This window comes from Fusarium fujikuroi, chromosome FFUJ_chr03 (genome assembly GCF_900079805.1).
Source record: "Fusarium fujikuroi IMI 58289 draft genome, chromosome FFUJ_chr03".
Lineage (NCBI taxonomy): Eukaryota > Fungi > Ascomycota > Sordariomycetes > Hypocreales > Nectriaceae > Fusarium > Fusarium fujikuroi.
In genome coordinates, this window is record NC_036624.1 from 2,358,121 (window position 1) to 2,377,300 (window position 19,180).

General features: G+C 49.5%; 7 protein-coding genes; 3 read left to right on the top strand and 4 right to left on the bottom strand.

The window, feature by feature from the left end:
* Positions 1–1,449: 1,449 nt before the first annotated feature.
* On the top strand, positions 1,450–3,103 carry FFUJ_02846 (related to RNA export mediator GLE1; the record flags this gene model as incomplete). XM_023574625.1 has 2 exons in its annotated part: positions 1,450–2,277; positions 2,324–3,103. The coding sequence occupies 2 exons, from the start codon at positions 1,450–1,452 to the stop codon at positions 3,101–3,103; spliced, it is 1,608 nt and encodes a 535-aa protein (XP_023427947.1).
* A 386-nt stretch (positions 3,104–3,489) lies between these two features.
* Positions 3,490–4,254, bottom strand: FFUJ_02847 (related to syntaxin family member TLG1; the record flags this gene model as incomplete). XM_023574626.1 has 2 exons in its annotated part: positions 3,490–4,153; positions 4,208–4,254. 2 exons carry the CDS (start codon positions 4,252–4,254, stop codon positions 3,490–3,492), a joined length of 711 nt encoding a protein of 236 aa, XP_023427948.1.
* Positions 4,255–4,886: 632 nt separating this feature from the next.
* Positions 4,887–6,680, top strand: FFUJ_02848 (uncharacterized protein; the record flags this gene model as incomplete). Its single annotated transcript, XM_023574627.1, has 1 exon — positions 4,887–6,680. One exon carries the CDS (start codon positions 4,887–4,889, stop codon positions 6,678–6,680), a length of 1,794 nt encoding a protein of 597 aa, XP_023427949.1.
* Positions 6,681–10,382: 3,702 nt separating this feature from the next.
* Positions 10,383–11,666, top strand: FFUJ_02849 (uncharacterized protein; the record flags this gene model as incomplete). XM_023574629.1 has 2 exons in its annotated part: positions 10,383–10,406; positions 10,518–11,666. 2 exons carry the CDS (start codon positions 10,383–10,385, stop codon positions 11,664–11,666), a joined length of 1,173 nt encoding a protein of 390 aa, XP_023427950.1.
* Positions 11,667–12,269: 603 nt separating this feature from the next.
* FFUJ_02850 (related to YIH1 Piecemeal microautophagy of the nucleus (PMN)) lies at positions 12,270–13,082 on the bottom strand (the record flags this gene model as incomplete). The annotated part of the gene is made up of 1 exon (XM_023574630.1): positions 12,270–13,082. The coding sequence occupies one exon, from the start codon at positions 13,080–13,082 to the stop codon at positions 12,270–12,272; it is 813 nt and encodes a 270-aa protein (XP_023427951.1).
* A 480-nt stretch (positions 13,083–13,562) lies between these two features.
* FFUJ_02851 (probable H+-transporting ATPase, vacuolar, 67K chain) lies at positions 13,563–16,347 on the bottom strand (the record flags this gene model as incomplete). XM_023574631.1 has 7 exons in its annotated part: positions 13,563–13,619; positions 13,673–15,237; positions 15,291–15,375; positions 15,437–15,485; positions 15,590–15,611; positions 15,667–15,727; positions 15,823–16,347. 7 exons carry the CDS (start codon positions 16,345–16,347, stop codon positions 13,563–13,565), a joined length of 2,364 nt encoding a protein of 787 aa, XP_023427952.1.
* A 564-nt stretch (positions 16,348–16,911) lies between these two features.
* Positions 16,912–18,742, bottom strand: FFUJ_02852 (related to monooxygenase; the record flags this gene model as incomplete). XM_023574632.1 has 4 exons in its annotated part: positions 16,912–17,916; positions 17,969–18,393; positions 18,446–18,476; positions 18,530–18,742. The coding sequence occupies 4 exons, from the start codon at positions 18,740–18,742 to the stop codon at positions 16,912–16,914; spliced, it is 1,674 nt and encodes a 557-aa protein (XP_023427953.1).
* Between the last annotated feature and the right edge of the window lie 438 nt (positions 18,743–19,180).

Sequence of the window (19,180 nt, forward strand, 5' to 3'; positions counted from 1 at the left end):
TCTTACTGACGAAATTTGATGAGCTGGAGCTCAAGTGATCTCATCTACATTTCACCGATTCTTCTCCTGGGATCTAGCTGCATCACTGGAGAGTGTCGTATCAAATCCCGTAAAGATCCAGTCAGTTTCATGTTTCTTTATTTCCATTAAAAACCATAGTCTGCAAGCGCCATAGCTCACCAGTCACTTCCCTTCACAATGGCTGTCTTCTCATGAAATGCTTCTTCACTCTGCCAGAAATGTTCAATGCCTCCCTTGAAGTGAAAATCACTCACGAAGAAAATTCAACCAGCTACCAAAAGAAAGCCTTAGTGGTTCCAGAATTGCTTGTATTCTGTTTCAACGGTGCCTAGGTCATTCAACATTTCGGATTCCCAAGTTACGTTACTTGTATTGTTATTGGATATGTTGGCCGATTCCCAATACTGTTTGTTGGCAGCTGATGCCATGCGTACCTAGGTATACAGTAATGTCACGGTACGTATTGTGTTCGAGACGGCCTCGAGCTTAAAAAGCCAGGTCATGTAAATCAACACAGAGTTCAGCGCTTTTGTTCACTCTTGGTATTCGACTTCCGCTTACCTCAGATAGGGCTTAAGTAAGCTACCTTACACAAATAGCCAGCAACGGCCCGGCCCTCAGGTCGGCAGTGACAGCTATCGGTGTTCTAGATTCGAGCTACCAGCTATGCAATGCAACCCTTCAGTCGGGATACTCCATCGCGCCTCGTGGTCTCTAAATGTTTCAAATCGACTGCCTCAGAAGTCACCCTTACAAGTTCGATGCATTGCCAAAGGTCGCCATCAGTCTGCATTATCAGTCAACTACCACGAAGTTTACTACTTTTCATAAAAAAGGGAGTGTGCTATTGGTTGCGTCTGTTAACTAGAAAAAGGTTCCCATTCCTGTTTATCCGGGCATCGTCAAGGACGCAACTACATCTATGGGCACTGTTGGAGTCATGTTTCACAAAATTGGCCCGAACCTACTAATTCCTTGAATCCCTTCAGGCTCGTCAGTGTAGGGTACCTAAAGTGTTCAAAGGACTCATGCTGTGGCTTGCATGTTCATGTGGCGCATGCCGGGACTTTATTTTAGCGGGCCGAGCTGAATCCATCTCTTCTGGAAGCTATACCATTTCCGACTAGCCCGTGGATCAATAGTCGACAATAATAGACAATAGGAAGCACCTACATGATGTTTTGATCTAACGGATCGACACCCAGCCTCTTCGAAAGGGCTGCCTCAACACGATTTATCAACTGCTGCATATAAACTTCACGCGACTTTGGCAGTCGACATCTTTTTCACGCTCCTTTTCTTTCTTCTGCAGAATTTAAAGAACAATTTTGTGCCGTCGAGAGCCAACATTATTGCTCGTTTGATTCGAAATCTTTCAACTTCCAGATGCGATCCGAATAAAGGACCTGGGAGCCTTTTGTATACGACATGACATTCTCGTCGCCTGCGAGGCGCAATCAGTTGCTTTCAAGCCCGGATCGCAACATAGCAGCAACTTTCCTTCTCGACTCACGAAACAATGAACTGAACCATAGGGATGCTCTGGCTGCAGCACAACTAGAGCACGACCGCGTACGGCAAGCAGCTATACGGGTGTATGAGCTCCATGAGTTACAGGAAGAGCACAAGCGCATTGTTGCTGAGGAGCGTAGAGAGGAGGAGAGACTCAAAGCGGAAGCTGCAGTAGTTGCGGAAGAAAAAAGACTGCGGGAACTCAAGGCAAAGACGGTCCCTCGTTTACCCCCAGAGCAGCCCGCACCGCAACCATCTCCAGCCGAACCGGAACCTACGAAGACGAACGGAGCAACTCAAATCAAAGACGCGGCACCGGCCTTAGATGTAAAGAAACCCGTTGTCTCTCCTGCGTCAGTCCCGGCATCAGCTTCTGCTACGACAGCAAGTTTTACTCAAACGAAACCGAGCAACCCATTCGGCACCACACAACCTGCTTCTGAAAGCCTATTACAGAAGCCAAACGGTGCTACAGCACAATCTACAGCCCTAGCTACCACGGCCATTCCTCAGCCCGCAATCAAATCTGCAGCACCCACAGTACAGCCTGTGCCATCTAAATCTGCACCCAGCATCGACCGCTATTCCCAGATTCACCAAGAGCTCAAGAAATTACGAAAAGAGTTGCAAGCTCAATCCAAGGTCGCCGGGTCGCCTCTGAAGGGCAAGCTCGGTGCTGCTCGACGAGAAATTCGAGTTGCTATTGGTCAATTGACGGGTGGAAAGGGTGCAAATGCCCAACCTGTAAGTCATAAGCATCGATTTTGAGACCATTGCTAACACTCTCCAGATCAGCAAAATTACGGCAGCACTGAAAGAGGCTTTGGAAGGCCGGATACCAAGCCCACCGATTGATGTCAATCTCTTTGTGGTTGATAAAAGAGAGCCCGTGGAAAGCTCTCCAAATAACGAGGCTACACTGCCCTCCCTCTTCATATATCTCATAAACATCTGCGCCAAGGGTATTGTCAGCCAGTTCATTAACGAGGGTGGCGCAAATCCTAAGTCAGCAGATCCTGTTGGTGTATTTGCAGCTCATATCTTTTCCACCAAGGAATTCCAATGGCGAGGTCAGTCTTTAGTCGATATTCTCATGGCCAAATATCGAATAGTGTGCCCAGTGCTATTCGGACATAGAGGCAGTGACAAGACTGAACGTGGCCGTATGGCAATCGGCTGGAAGAAGGACGGGCCATCATGGATTACCGAACAAAGCCATAACGATAGGATGACTGGCCTAGGCGCTGGCTTTGCTTCTCTGTCTTTGAGAGATTTCGGCAAATCTTCCAAAAAGAACCCCTACCCACCCACGAATTACTGGAGGGCGCTCGCTTACATTGTCAACTCACCACCCGATGAGACGTCAAACACTCAATATGTGGTGCTGCGATCCATGATTCAGGGACATGAGCAGCGTTTTCTCAATTTCTACGGCAATGCAGCTTTGGCAGCACTACGACTTGCTCTCGTCGAGTTTCCCAAGAAGGCACCGCAAAATGCGACTGCTGCTGGCTCCTTGGCTGCTCTGGCAGACGTGCTCAAGACCGAATCTGGTTTGATCTTGACTTAGAAGCAAAAGACGCCCTGCTGTATGATCAACCGAATACCAACTCAAAAGAACTCTAGGCCAGGATGTTAAAACTTTACGAAACGGAAGGCCGTTCTACTGCGAGATGATCCATTCTAGGCATCGTTCTTGGCGGCGTGTTATATGTTTGATATACTTGTTGAATTATAAGGTGCCATTGGGGTACAGAATGGCCGCTGCTGCTCTATTCTTGTTTGTAGTATACAGGTTTAAGACAAAAAGAGAGAAATACCCGGTCCCTGTCTTGGTAGTCATTAAAGTGATCCCAGCCTAAACTCCAAAATTTCCTCCAAATTCCCAGATGTTGTAGCGTCATAAATGCTCTTGGGGCAGAGCTATGCATTCGTCTTTTGGCCTGGATGTAAACATCACAGGATTAGAAGGAGAACCAACAGTAGGATAAGGACGAATATCAGAACGGCTATGCAGCAACTGCTGTATCGGTCCTCGTTTTGCCGCATCACATACTGAAGTTTCTGAACGCCTGTTGCCAACCGGCCACCAACGCGATCAGCCACAGTATCTACCTCCTCCAACATCTCACGCTGCTCCTCGAGCTCTCTGCCCATATCATCCGCCTGGCGACGTAAGTTACCCACTGTTTGAAACACCCCGTCTAGGTGCTGATCCTGCTCGTGCATCATTTCCATCTGCTGTTGTTGCTCGAACTCGGCGTAGTTATCCTCGGTATCACCATCAATGGCAAATGCATTCGGGTCGGGTAAGTCGGCCGCGTCCACTTTTTTCGCAAGCTCATCGTGCATATCATCGATCTCGCCGCCAACCTCTTGGACGAGTCGTTTTCGTCGCGTGACTTCATGTGGTGATAGGCCAAATTGCGACGGTTCGGATTCAACAGCTCGAACAGATGCGACCAGATCTGCTAAGTCGTCGGCAAGGGATGATAAGGCGGACTCGAGATCGGAGCGAGCTGATGCGAGTTCAGGAGAATTGGCATCCGTGGAAAGCGAGCGGATCCGGAGATATGATGCGAATAGAGGCCGAGCATTCGCCATCTGGTTGAGAACATCTCTACGCAGGTCTTGTTAATAACAACAACGAAGCACCAGAGAGACGAAGACGTACTGTTGGACCTGGAGGAAAGGATCCTCGTCGTTGGTAGAGGACATCATCCTGACAACGTCCAAGTGACCATACGCAGTAAACACAATGCGCGAGGATTCTGCGCGACTTGTTGGGAAAAGGAGTGGATTAGTGAGTGTTAGGCCAGGTGTTTCACGATATTCGGGAGGCTGCGACAATGAAAGGTTCCGAGGGATGACGTTGCATGGACCCTGCAGGTGAGCTTAACCTGGAAGTCCTCGGTGAGAGGCCCGTAGTACGTATCTTCTTGGTTCACCGAGTACTCACCTACAAATTCGACCCGCACACACAAAGATACTGAATTAAGAACGATGGTTGTGGTTGAGAACTTCACAAAACTGCTTCCGAATTCGTGTTTTGAAAGCACCAAAGTTATTTCACTACCTCCTTGTTCGTTTCAGAAAGGCTAAAGTTCAGTCAGGTTCGGATATTTTCGAGCGTGTTGACAACTTCGCTACATCGATACACATCTGCACTTAGTCTTGGGTGGATGGTATTTGCTGCCGTTGTCGAGTAGCCAGCCTTTCAACGCCAATATTCATATAAAGGCAACACCTGAATAGTAAACGGCGGATATTGAACTTGTACGTGTTGATCATGCTTCATGCCGCAGGCCATCACCACTGATAATTCTACAGGGTAGCCCAGACAAACATTTGATATGATACCAGAAAAACCCCTGCCATTCAATGGCAACTTCTCATCGCCTGAGGAATATATCGATGAGCTGCTGAAGTTTGTGCGAACATCTGAGACTTTTCAGATTCTCTGCGGCGGGGTCCACATCCTCGACTTTTTTACTATCGAGCCTGGTCTCTTTCATTATGCCATTCCCAAAGAGTGGCACGCATTCATTCTTTCAAGGAGTCTGATGGAGTTTCTTGACCTTCTCATGCGGGATGAGTTAGACAATATAAAGCTGGAAGGAGAGCAGCCACCAGCGGGCCTTATAGATTACATTCGAACAGTCCGTAATCTTTCCCTCGGCCGATCATTTACGCCCCCTTCAGGGAAATTGCCGGTTCTGCCGCGGTCGGTGGCCGTGGGCATGAACGTCAAAAAGACTCACGAAGTCACCAACTTCGCGGACTACTTGGCCCGACTATCAGAAGACATCAGTTCGCAGTGCGGCTATGATATATCCCACTACGTGGACTTCGGTAGCGGCCAAAACTATCTGGGCCGGGCCATGGCAAGTGAGCCTTATAATAGGCATGTTGTAGCTGTCGAGGGACGAGAGAACAACGTTACGGCAGCGAGAGGACTAGATGTGACTTCTGGATTAGCAGTTAAGCCAAAGGTCATGAGGAACAAGAAGCTATGGACGAAGATTTTAGAAGCGCGGGGGCCTGATGGTCAAGAGGACCCAGAGGCCTTGGCCAAGGCTATTCACGAGATTGCAGGAGATGAAGCTTTTGAGTTTAGACCCGTCAAAGAACTCGAAGCTGAATATACTGTGGAAAAAGGCAAGGGGTCTGTTCAGTACATATCAGGTCGACTAGAAACTGGCGACCTGGCCGACGTTATCGCCCAAATCAACCCTGGGAGTCAAACCGAAGACGAGAAGAATGACTTAAGTCTGATGGCTATGTCAATCCATTCTTGCGGAAATCTGTCACACTTTGGAATCAAGTCTCTGGTTCTCAACCCGGACATTCGAGCCGTGGCCATCGTTGGGTGTTGTTACAACCTGATGACCGAGAAACTCGGCCCTCCAACATACAAGCACGCTTTCTTGAGGCCAACTCTCCAAGCTGTCAATGGTCGGCTCGTTCGGGAATCAGAAAAGCATGACCCTCAGGGATTCCCGATGAGCCAGAAGTTTTCTGCATATCAGGGAGATGGGGTGCGCTTGAACATCACAGCCCGCATGATGGCTTGCCAAGCACCACAAAACTGGACCGAGAAGGAGAGTGCTGGATTCTTCTCTCGACATTTCTACCGAGCAGTCTTGCAAAAGATGTTCCTTGATCGGGGCGTGGTGAAGAAAGTGCGGCATACAGGTAGCCAAGAAGAATCACAGGTGGATGTTGCAGCCTCAACTCAGGATGATAGTGAGAGCCCCTTCGACATCAGCACCAATCCGGTCATCATTGGGTCACTCAGGAAAAGTTGCTATGGGTCGTTCAAGTCCTATGTCCGCGGCGCGATGGAGAAACTCACGACAAACAACGAGTACAAACAGTATGCAGACGTGATGCAGGAGAAAATGGGCGACATCTCAGACGAGGAGATCGAGAGGTACGAGGCATTGTATCTGCCTCGGAAAAAGGAGCTATGTGCTGTCTGGAGCCTCATGGCATTCAGTGCGATGGCAGTTGAATCCCTTATTGTATCAGACCGGTGGACATTTCTGAAAGAACACGACGATCTCGTCCGTCACGCGTGGGTCGAGACGGTGTTCGACTATGAACAAAGCCCAAGAAACCTGGTTGTCGTTGGAGTTAAGCGATGATTAAACTTTTAGCTAGGTCGTAATCGGAATGAAATGGATTGTCTCAAAATGACGATACCCGATCCTAGCCGCATCCCTGATGAACGAGGTCCTCTTTACTACGTACAGGTGTGTCCATGATGGGGACTCGAGGAGAGATGCAATCAGCTCCTTGTTGCTAGGTAACGAAAAGAACATGTTTGTGTAAGAGGAACTGGGTTTGGTATTTCATCAGTCGTGGTTATTGGTGGTGCTAGGCAATATCGGGACGTGGCTGGCTCTCCTAAATGGGCGATGTCATGCATGAACCCCCCCCCCTCCGCTTTCTCTCGACACTTCAGGAGTGACATTCTCAAGCGGATGACAGGACTGGAAGTTCTTGGGTAGATCAGCGGCACAGAACAAGGGGAAATATATTTACCCGAACACGGTGTTTCCAGATATTCGATACTCCGCATATCCTCGCCAGATGGTAGTTCTGGCTCGCAACCAAAGATACTACCACAAGCAGTAGTTATCAGACGTGCCTCTCTTGAATCGTATTACGTACGATATGATGAGGTGTAAGCCTCTACTCCGTACCCCGGGACCCTTTATCTCGTAGCCCACTTGGCGTTCCGTCCCACAAACAAGAGGACAGTTGCCCCTCTTTGCTGATAGGCATTAATGAAGCAGCATCCATTTTCGAGGGCGTGCTGTCTGTAGGCCTAGCTGCGCTACCGACTCAGTTTGGTCATGGGCTGCCCCGTATGGCACATTGGTCGGCATCTGGTGTCGCATCCAACTTGTCAACTTCGTCATGGTGCCCTTTAGTCGGAAGTCGACAGGTGACATGGACTGCGTCACTCGTAATGCAAGGCAAATATCTAGGGCAGGACGATGCAATGCAAAGCAAAGGCATGCCTACCGACAAGTAGGAGGTCACGCAGTGAATCACGAGTCCAGTCAATGGTGCCATTTCTGAGCCACTGACAAGTGTGATAGAGAAGTCAAGTTTAGACAGGGCTCCTCCAAAAAAAGAGCTCTGGACAATGTTGCGCCCGCTGCAATGCCGGCTTTCGTGGGGTAATCACATCACCCTACATATATAGTTGCACATTGATAATGGAATGAGATTTCTGAGATACTGTGTTGTGATTTGGTGTCAGAATATACCGAGGTGAGGTAAATCAAAGACAGCCGTATTTAGACGCGTGCAGCGGATGAGAGTCATGCAATGTGACGGCGACGGACCTGCTTAGAGACATGATAGGCAGCGATCCATTATGCCATGTCGATATTGGGGTTCGCCGACACGGGATTCGAAGCATAGCTGATGGATTCAGGCATCATGTCACCTCTTGTTCGTTGGTGCTGAAAGCAAGGCAGCGGCTGCAGGCCCCGGGACAGCTGACACCTGGAGAGGTACATTCGTGTGCTGTACAGACGTACAAGCTTCTCTATATGTATGTACGTTGTATGCGACGTTGAGGCGAAGTCGTGTCATGGAATCATGGGCAGTACTTTCAATGTCTCGGCCATACCGATCCAACGTTGGCAGTTGGGATGCCCGAAAGCTGGGGTTTCTAGGGTGTTTCCAATTGTGGAAAGCCACAGGATCCTGTAACTAGGGTCCATCATCTATTGTTGGAGCTGACCCGAGCTGGATCCATGGAGGTCTCCAAGATGACAAGTCTGAATTGTGACGTTTCCAAGGTGAAGAAAAGGGAGGGCATTTTATGTCCGATTAAGATGCACATGTGACGGTGAAAAGGTGAAGCACAGCAAGGTAAGTACCTACCTAGCTGCTGGTCGGTGAGTGGCTTCCAATTGCTTGTTACTTTACAGCTGGAGAGCAGAAGGTAGGTACCTATGATCCCCATCCTTTCCAGACCAACCTAAGGAGGATGATCTTTGGACGCCTCACTTCACTTATGCCAACATCACACGCTCTAACCGAAGAGCCATGAAGCTCACCTCATTCTCCTCAGCAACCCACACCTATACATCGTCATCCTTTACAACCCTGTCGTTGGCCTGATGAGTGCATTCAGGTTCAAGGAGCGTTTGCTTATTATAAATGGAACCGACAAATATACTACTCTTTGGCTTTTGCACTAGCAGAGGTTGAGCTGATTAAGGCAAGCAGCAACTACATATCCTTCACATGGACGCGAAAATGATTGAGATAGTGAATACTTGACAGTTGTCAAGTTGGCAATTCGAATTTTCTAAGGGACTACGGTTAGAAAATGTTACGATACAGCTCATCTAGCTCCTGACTATTGCCGTAGGTCAAGGTCCATGGTTCACGTTCTTGGTTGTGACCACTTTTACCTTACTTCGTCTACTTACTCCTACACCACAACACAAGGATCTCGTCCTCTTCCGATCTTCCCAAGTCAGTGCAAGGATAGTCAAGAGGGCAGCTCACCTCTTGCCTGCCCCCACGCACCAAAACCGACTTGATTCTCAGATGGGATGGGCTCCTTTAAGAGAGTGCTTCAGGGGCCTGAACCTATCAGAATATCCGTTCGTCGTTGACTCCTACATCACGAGCCGATCTCAGGACGATTGTGACGCACTCATATCGAAGAAATATCAGATTTTAATAGCAACGTAGTGAGAGCATGGTTGTCATGCGGCAGCGTTACATGGTACATTTCTCGATGCTCTGTGCTGAAGGGGCCACAACCCAGACGTGCTCAGACATGAAGGACAGCTGATTCCTTCCAGCTTTGGCCATATGCTTCCTGCAGTCGCTGTTGTGGAACGACCTCGGCCACAATCATAGATGCCATATGCACTTTAGTTACGGGCTCTGCCGTACCTGAACAGAAGCAATGTGTGTCTATGTATGTGCATCGGACATTAGGCCAAGATCTGCAACTAACCAGCCCTCAAGAGCCTTTCTTGACGCGAATCTGTCCATCTCCCGTGGATAACGTTGATCAATGTTTTGTCCAGGGAGCTCTACGCGCAGGCAAGCGGCAATGCTCAGAGCACGTCGAGCTTGATAAAAGTTGAGCTGCCAACAGGGTTTTTGAAAGTCAAGCCGCCGGCAGAGAGAGTGAGAGGTCAAAGCCAAGCCACCTCAGTGTCCTGAAAAGAGCTACCAGTCAGGATACCCCACCTATGCGTGTCCATCAACGTTTCTGCCTTCATAGCCAACTCGGCCAACTGGACTAGTCCCCAAGTTGGCCATGGCGCCGGACCTGGTCTCAGACGGCAAAACCCTGCCTGCAGGGCTGGGCTCGATCGAGGGACGTGCCCTTCCCGTTCGGCTTAGAGATAGCGATACTTGGGAGCAGTTGAAGTTACTCTTTAAAAGGTAAGATCAGGAAGAGAGTTAATAACGCGGGTTTACCCTTATCGTGCCCTCCATCGTCTGGTCTGGACTCACCTCCAACCTTTCTCAATTCCCTCGCAAACCTCTTCGCCTTCAAATCTTGCCTGCACTCTTAACCAAAATCAAAGTTTACCGGGTTTTGGACACTGGCTGCTCCTTGGTCTCTTGTTACTCTCCAGCTTATTAGCCCAAACCTTGCAACAACGCTGAGACCAAACATCTTCATGATCGAGTCAGTCAGTCAGTCACTCGATCTCTACATTGCGCCGACTTGTCGCAAGCTACAAGCAGCTTGACTCTGCCAACCGTAGAACATTTGCATTGCGCTCCATCTACACCTTGACCCAATCCCGTTACACAAGGGCCCTGGACCTCTCCAATGCTAGCCGTTCATCATGAACGCGCAGGTATCATTTCTTGTAAGTGTTACGCCTTCCCGCAAAAGAATTGTCCCTTTGGTGTATCAGCAGCGGCAGCAGTTGGGAGTAACTTACCAAAGAACTACTTCGATCCTGACATTTTATCTCTAGGATGGCACATATACGCTGATTCACATTCCCCTCAGCCTCTACTCGACCCTGCTCCAGCCAATTCTCCGAGTACTTCTGCCACAATCTCAGGGAACGGGAGGCCCGCGCGATTCGCCCGAGTACGAATTGCAGGGACTCACACCTGATGGTCAGCATGGCTTTCTGAATATTAGCGTCACTCCTCTTGAGTGTTCGGTTGTCTGTCACACCTCATGGGCTCAAAATGTCTTCGAGCCAGCCCTTAGAGCGATGCCGCGCGACATTGCGAAAACTGTTTCCGTTTCCAAAGAATCCTATATGGTACTTTCAGTCATAAGTGCTGGGCTTGATGCGGGTGGTCGTGTGATGGAATTGACCTCTCCGCTGGCCCTCGCTGGTATCCCCATCTTCTTCATCACGACCTATTACTCAGACTTCATCCTAGTCCCTACGAAAGAGCGGGAGAACGTGGTCAAGTCTCTCATCGCAAAAGGCTTCGAGCTGTCCGACAACGAGTCCAACTTCATCACTTCCGCTGCCAATCACAAGCAGGGCACTGGGCTGTCTGCAACTTCTCCGCCTCATGAGGGTCTCCCTCTCAATGTCGCTGAGTTGCAAACACGCATTTTTGGTACACTTAAAAAGAGGCATGTGGCGCCCCAGATTGAGGAAGCGCTTGAGCTAGTGCAATGTTCAGGTCGCGAAGCATCGCAGCTTGCAAACTTCACCCACCAAAGGCCTTCAATCAGCCGTCACGCAACAGGAAACGGCCGCCGACCAAGTTGGGCAGACAATGTGGACACAAAGCTCTATACATGCATCATCTCAGCGCTTGTCTCCCAGCCTCGATTCATGTCCGTCACTCTTGCTCAGGATGACCCGCCATCCCTATTGCTTGACAAGAATCTTCTCGACATATTTGGCGACTCTCTCGTCGGGGACACCGATGCTAGCCTGATACCGATCTTCCTGGACTTGAAAACTCTTCCTCTAGAGGCCACGGGTATTGTTTGCGGTGTCGCCGGTATACTCGTACAAGACACCCAGATAGCGGCGAGTTCTGAATTATCTTATCTCTCAACTGCTCAGGCAGGTGCTGTGATTCTTTCTGAAGAGCAGTCCGTCAGGGCCATGGGTATATTGAAGCCATTGCTCAGTGAAGAGCTGTGACGCTTTGAGCTTGATCAATATACGTGCGATAGAAGATAATACTGTCACAATGATGTAAAATTACGGAAAGCTCACAATTTATGAGCAGATGACCAATGGCGCAACGGAGATGGCGTTGATTTTCTAAGAAACTGGGCTGTATCATTATTTGACTTGAGAAAGTTAGTATTTTGCCAGAGGAAGAGATCATGGAGATGCGCCTGGCTTCCATATTGATGCCCCTGTTGGAGTATCCAGTGAAACACTCTGTTGCTGATGTTATAAATCCGTCTCCCATACCGCGCAGTGTGCATGTGAAAGTCCCACAGTTATATTTGCATGGCCCTTTGTTGCTTTTGAGATATTGGAAGTACTCGAAGTTAGATTGTTCGTAAGGCATGTTGTTGGTTGAACTCTTGGCAATAATGATGCTCTGGGGTTGTCCAGTCTATCACTAAAATACCGTCTTATAAAGTATCCTTGGCCAGACATCGTTTCCCGTGACCTTACGCATCTTTTAAGCTGGTCTTTACCAGCCATTCCCGTTTCCAGAACCCAGTCCCTTGAAAATCAAACGGTAAGCTGACTTGAAGGAAAGGGATCACGATATCAGGACCTCACTGCTCACTTCCCCTTCTTCTTCTCCTGCTTCTCTTCTTTTACCAGCCCGGACTTTACAAACCCGTCTCTAGCTACGGCATTGATGAGCGCAAACCTTCTAGGTCCTAGCTGAACACCGCCGTACCACCTCGTCACCACCACCATGGCATCCCAGATATCCATGACCTGCATCAGATGCAACATCCTTCCACCGGCAGCTGTCTCGCCATCATCATCGCAGTCCTGGAAACTCGTAGCCCCGAGCCCACGGATCCGCCATGCTGTCATGTTGTGCGTGGCGCCGCGTATGCGTTTGTCTGATGAGAGCAAAAGTTGGACGTAGTATCGAGCCTGATCAGGCGAAGTCACTCGTGCGACATGTGCTACGAATGTTGATTTTGACTCTGTCACAAGATCGGATAGAACCCATTCCGGAGGAGGAAAGTCTGGTTGCTCATAGTCTTCTTCTTCTTCAGGTGTCGAAGGAGCTGGGGCCTCACTTTCAGGCTCTGGTTTCTGCTCCTCCGCACGCCGTGTGAACTCCTCCACGGCATCGAATAGACAGACCAGGCCCCCTTGAAATACTTCGCCCAGAGCGTCTCGGAAGAGTGCCAGATCACGAGCACCAGCGCCTTTGACACCACCGGAACTGTGGTGTGTACTGAGGGCACTGGGGGGCTTAGACGGGTAATCAGACGGGAATTTCAGACGCAGAGAGGATGCATCGCCTGGCAGTCTGAGAATAAATACAGAGGAGTCGTCTTCTGTCGGGACGAGGCTGCCGTCGCCGTAGATGGAATTAATTGCTTCAACTTCATCCTGAAGTTCTTCGGACATCGTTCGGGTTGTGAGGGGTTGGATGAAAGGTGTTTGAGGGTCTTGAGCTTTCAGTTTGTTGAAATCGCCCTAAACTTTAAGATAGATTTCAAGCAATAGTACATCTAGGACTGCTTAAAAACTCGCGTTAGTTCCATTGCAGGTCTAACAATATGCCAATATTTCTTGCAGTTGACGCTGAATGCACTTTAACCTGCAGAAACCCCACATCAGTTCATCCATTTCACCTCATTGGCCCACTAAATCCCCAATCCTCTCTTACGTAGGTAGGTAGTGCTTTCAGCAAACCATCTGGTGATAAATGGACGACATATAGTGAGTGGCCTTGTATTTAGAACAAATTGATATTGAGCGAGTACACTAGACTATGGGGCGGCGCAAACAGTAATCGAATACCGGTCATCTTCTGACCAATCCCCCAGCATGACCTATCTATAGCTTCAATACAGGAACAACCAGTAATGCAACATTAGTATTACATTACTCGTCCATGACAGCCGCAAACTTGTCTGTCATCTTCTGTTGAATCTCCTCGTACTAGAATTTGAGTTAGCACATGCATTTGTGTTTGCCACCAAAGAACAACTTACTCTCTTGGAGATCACATCCTGGCCGTCGGTGGGAACCTCAAACTTCAACTGTCGCAGGTTGGCTTGCAGGTCAGAAGTAGCCTCTCGTACCTTGGCCCAGCTCTGGCCTTGCGCGATAACCTTCTGGGCTTCATCGTGGAAGCCCACCATGAGCTTCATCATCCACTCTGTCTTCCAGATAGGACAGAACTGGTCATAGTCCGAGTAACCGTTTTGCTGCAAGAAATCTTCCTTGATCAGGCCTGCGATATCCAACGTAATCTTGTCAGGATCAGACAGGGCACTCTTTCCAACAAGTTGAACAACCTGGTCGAGCTCCTCGGAATCAGACAGAAGTTGCTTGATGCGGTCGCGGAGTCGAGGGAAGTCGGGGTAATTCTTCTCGTAATACTTGTCCAAAATGGTGTTATACTTGCTGTAAGATAACGATGTGTTGATGGAAGGGAAATGTTTTCGCTGCGCAAGCTTCTTGTCGAGACCCCAGAAGACCTGCACAATACCCAGAGTGGATGTAGTAACGGGATCCGAGAAATCACCACCGGGAGGACTGACGGCACCGACGATACTGACACTGCCCTCGCGCTCGGGAGAACCAAGAGTCTGAACGCGACCGGCTCGCTCGTAGAACGAGGCAAGCTTGGCACCCAGGTACGCAGGGAAACCCTGATCAGCAGGCATTTCTCCCAGACGACCAGAAAGTTCTCGAAGAGCCTCAGCCCATCGGGAAGAGGAGTCAGCCATCATGGCCACGTTGAGACCCTGGTCGCGGAAATATTCGGCAACAGTAATTCCAGTGTAAATGGAGGCTTCTCGGGCAGCGACAGGCATGTTCGAGGTGTTGGCAATGAGCGTAGTTCGCTTCATGATAGGTTCCTTGCGGCCATCGACCTCAATGGTGAGCTCGGGGAAATCCTTTAAGACTTCGGCCATCTCATTGCCTCGCTCGCCGCAACCAACATAGACGATAACATCACTGTTGGAGAACTTGGACACAGACTGACTAATGACAGTCTTTCCGCAACCGAAAGCACCGGGAATTGCGACGGTACCACCTTGAACACTAGGGAAAAGAGCGTCGAGAACTCGCTGACCGACAATGAAGGGCTGGTCGGCGGACTTCTTGTCGTTGGAGGGACGTGGTACTCGGACAGGCCAGGACTGCATCATGGGAAACTCCGTCTTCTTGCCATCGAACTCGACCTCGAGAATGTTCTCGACGACGGTGTACTCGCCCTTGGCAGCGATTTTGGTAACGGTTCCTCGTGCACGAGGAGGGAACAGAATCTTGTGGTCTGCGAGGAAAGAGTTCTCGAAGACCGAGCCCCAGACATCACCACCGGAAAGGTGGTCGCCGACCTTAACGGAGGGTGTGAACTCCCACTTCTTCTCGCGGTCGAGGGCGGGGACGGCGATACCGCGGGGGATATAAATGGACTTGGCCATCTTGGAAATAGCCTCGAGGGGGCGCTGGATACCGTCGTAGATACCGTTGAGGAGACCGGGACCGAGCTCGACTGACAAGGGCTTTCCGGTACGGGTAACAGGGTCACCCACCATGACGCCGGCTGCGATGATGATTAGCTTGTTATTGTTGGAGTTTCATCATGGGCTGTCATACATGTCTCCTCGTAAACCTGAATAGAGGCCTGGTCGCCACTGATTCGAATAACTTCACCAACGAGGTTATCATGTCCTACTCTGACCTGCAATGGCGGTGGGTTAGATCGTGGCGGATGATGACGATGGAGGATGATGGCAACTGACCAACTCGTACATGGCAACACCAATCATGTCCTCAGCCACGACGACGGGACTGTATAAAGTCAGCATGACATGTTGACAGTCAAAACATCGAATCGAGTGTATTTTTGGGGATCGAGAACGGATCGCAGGCTGAAGAAAACGGTAGGTACTGACCCAGAAATGGAGTAGATTTTACCTGCAGATAGTGTTAGCGACACCGCAAGGTGCCTGAACTTGGTTAAAGAACATACCGGTTTGATATCCATCTTCCTCATTGGTCTTGCTGCTGTTATTCGCAGCCTTTGATGTTTTCTACAGATGGCCGTAAGTCAGTATCGAGAACCAAGCAGCATAAAATGCGCCGCGTTGTCGCCAGCAAGCTTGGGTGAGGTCGGGAATCAACGCACAGGAGGCATCTTCAACGACGAAACTGGCGCGTTGTCTAATTGAAGATAAGGGGAGGTAGGAGAATGCGGCGGCTGGGGCCGAATGGAAGATGCTGTCGAACCGGGGGAGAGGGTTGACGAAGGAGGCGGCTGAGATGAAGGTTGAGGTGTTGATGAAGGTGAATATGGAGATGGAGACAGAGATGGAGATGGTGGTGGAGAGTCTGGCAGAGGCACCTGGCGAGCTACGTCCACCAACGCTAGAGCTGCTGCTACTGCTTTCCCAGCTCTTGAGTGGAGCCAGGATGATGACGATGCTTTGCGGGTGGGGTCTCGAACAGCAGCAACGTTAACGGGAGGCGCAGGGGCTCTATCGCTGAAGCTCCCTCTGTAACGGCTCCCTCTGGCCCCGGAGCCTGAGCTAAGGCTATCGTCGTCACTGTCGCTCCCTTGCTCTCGCTGGCTGTTGTCGTCGTCTTCGCCTCTGGTGCGGATCAGATCCAGCAGGGAACGCCTCGCTCTAAGAGTAGGACGAATGCCGAGCATAAGCTACAGTTGATGCTTTTTTGCGATAAATATTTTGTGGTTTCAAGCTCAGAGGAGTGTAAGTGGGAGATCTGGAGTATGTTGTTGATTAAGGTAGATGGGAGCCAATTCTCCAATGGGGCATAGCTGAGCTATAGGTTAGCGCTTGGACGGAGGCTGTACTGAAACATTATGCACAACAGCGCTACTGACCTCAGTGCCCAGTCGACATTAATTCGAGGGTACTCCGTACCTACATTGAAGAAGGGGAATACCTTGAGGTACCCAAATTCTTTGTAGGCAACCGAATAACTCATGAAATAGCTGATTTAGTCACTTGATTTTTCTATAAGTAGTCCATTCCGATCCTGATGCGTCTGCCCTTCCTCCTAATGTATACCTACTGCCCAGTCCTGGACAGACACCTATATGCAGCTATCTCAGAGCAACTTGAGATAAATGACACTGGGCTTATGGTTTGATTTAACTACCTTACGGTAAGTCTTGGATACCCAAACCTCAAATTTCTCAACTTCAGTTGCTAAGAACACCAGCCTATGAATTCTTTGCGCCATGAGCAGCGGTTTACTTTGTCTTCCTATCCCTATTCTCCCTCTTCCACTGCTCTCCTAGCTCTTTCACCTCCTGGTTTGTCTTCATTATAGACTCTCTGGCTCCAGGCCAAGGCTTGCGACCTCGACCTGTGTCAAACAATCTGTAAACCGCTGGCACATCAGTTCCGTCCATAAGCAAGTTGTAAAACTTTCGGTCGTTCCACCACAGCTTCCAGGCTTCCCAAGTGAAGCACCCCAAGCGATCGGTGACTCCTGTACCTGCTGCTTGGTTCAGAAATTCGTAAGTTGGCTTGGCCCTCCACCGAAATCCAGGATGAGGAGCCGGGCCTCTCTGGAGTGTTTTGATAAGATAATCATAGTGATCATCAATATCCCTACGCCTCTCTTCGGCAGATGGCATGGGGTAGTCTCCAGACCACAAGCTCGCCAGAGCCATGGTAGTGAGATCATAAAGTACGAATGGAGGTCTCATGATAATCATATGACCAAGAAAAGCCAACGACTCAGGAAACTGTTCCGAGACGAAGCCATGGAAAAGACGTGCAAACCTGCTTTCCTCGCCGTAGAACTTGGTCGCTTCAATCCGCTTGTGGTGGTCAGGGGCAATGGCTGGGTCGGTCGGATCGCCAGGGCCCTTGACGATAGAAAAGTCATAGCCATAGCCCGAGCAGAAGATGATGGCATCGACGTCTTCCAAAACCGTGCCGTCTGTAAGAGTAATAGTCTTGGGACCAGTTACTTCCTTGATGCCCTGGACAGATTTGACTGTGCCATCTTTGAGGTTATCGGCCAGATGCTCGGAGAACAATGGAACTCGATGTAGGACTCCATCAACTGGTCGGGTACCGAATACTTCCTTCAAATGTGGCCATTCTTTATCTCGCATGTTGATCATCATCTTGGTCATGAGACCTGCAAAAATATTCGGCATGATGTTGCCTATTGTTCTCACACAAATAGACACACGACGACTCAATGTGTGCTCGAAAGCCTTGCCCTTGACTCTCCTGGGGAGCTAAGAAAGATCAGGAACTGAAGCTGGAGTTGACTGGAGCTGGAGTTCTTACCACGAAGACGGTACCACGATGGCTAAGATAGACCTTGTTGGTCCCAGCTTTGACCAAGAACGAGGTCGAATCCACACCAGTTGCCCCAATACCTACGACAACCACATTTTTGCCCTGGTACTTGGAGGCGTCTTTAAACTGCCGGGAGTGAATTGCATCCCCAGAGAACTTCTCTAGACCTTTCACGTGGGGGAGATGGCGGGTATTGAGCATGCCTGTAGCGACAACTACACGACCGAATGTTCTGACCTCTCCAACCCCCGTTTTAACATCCTTGAGAAAGACCCTCCAGGCCTTTCGTGTCTCATCGCGTTCTATATGGTCAACTGAGACCGAGAATCGTATGTGCGGATATAGGCCAAACTGTTCGGCGTAAGATTCGAAGTATCTTTCGAGATCCTTCTGAGGGGGGTGCACAGGGAAGTCTAGAAATACTATGAGCTTCACGGCCACAGGAGCAATGTACGGCTGGCTTACCATCGGACATAGGAAAATCAGTAATGGAACACTGGGACCTATTAATATTGTGATCTGTCCCCTTCAAGAGAGAAAGAAACATACGCATTGCTTGGAAGTGTTGGCTGTCGTGTACTCCAATGCAGTTGTCTGCTCAATATTGTTTGACGCATGCCATGTTCCACCAACATACTCTTGTCTTTCAAACGCTTTTGCGTCGAGTCCCTGTTCGCGAAGGTTCTTCAGAGCTAGAAGACCAAGTGGTCCTGCTCCTACCACGCAGATGTCGGAGTTGAGTTCTTGATTCTGGGCATCCATGATTCAGTGAGAATATTATCTTGATATGGGTCTAAGAAGAACATACAAAAGTGCGTATCTCTGCTCCTTTATATCCCCACTTTCTATAAGTACCTATTTGATATTAACAACAGCGTAAAGATCCGAACTGCCGCGCGAGGTAGTGATCGCGCTTGATGCTGACACTTCTGAACGGCGCCAGAATGGAGGCTGTCAGCTTTTAGATCATCACGTAGGGTTACGACGCGTAAAATAGATGAGATAAGCTGATTCCAACCAGTAAAGAACTACAATTGCCAATGGTGCTGCTTATTATAACGAGTTTGGATTGTATCCGAAAAAGTCTCCGGAGCTCTTTGATATTCGCACCAGCAGGGGTGTGAGATTGTACTTCCACTGGTTTTATGTGTCCGGCCTATCCCTTTTTCTGGGAGACACGTCTTCTCTGCTATGTTGATA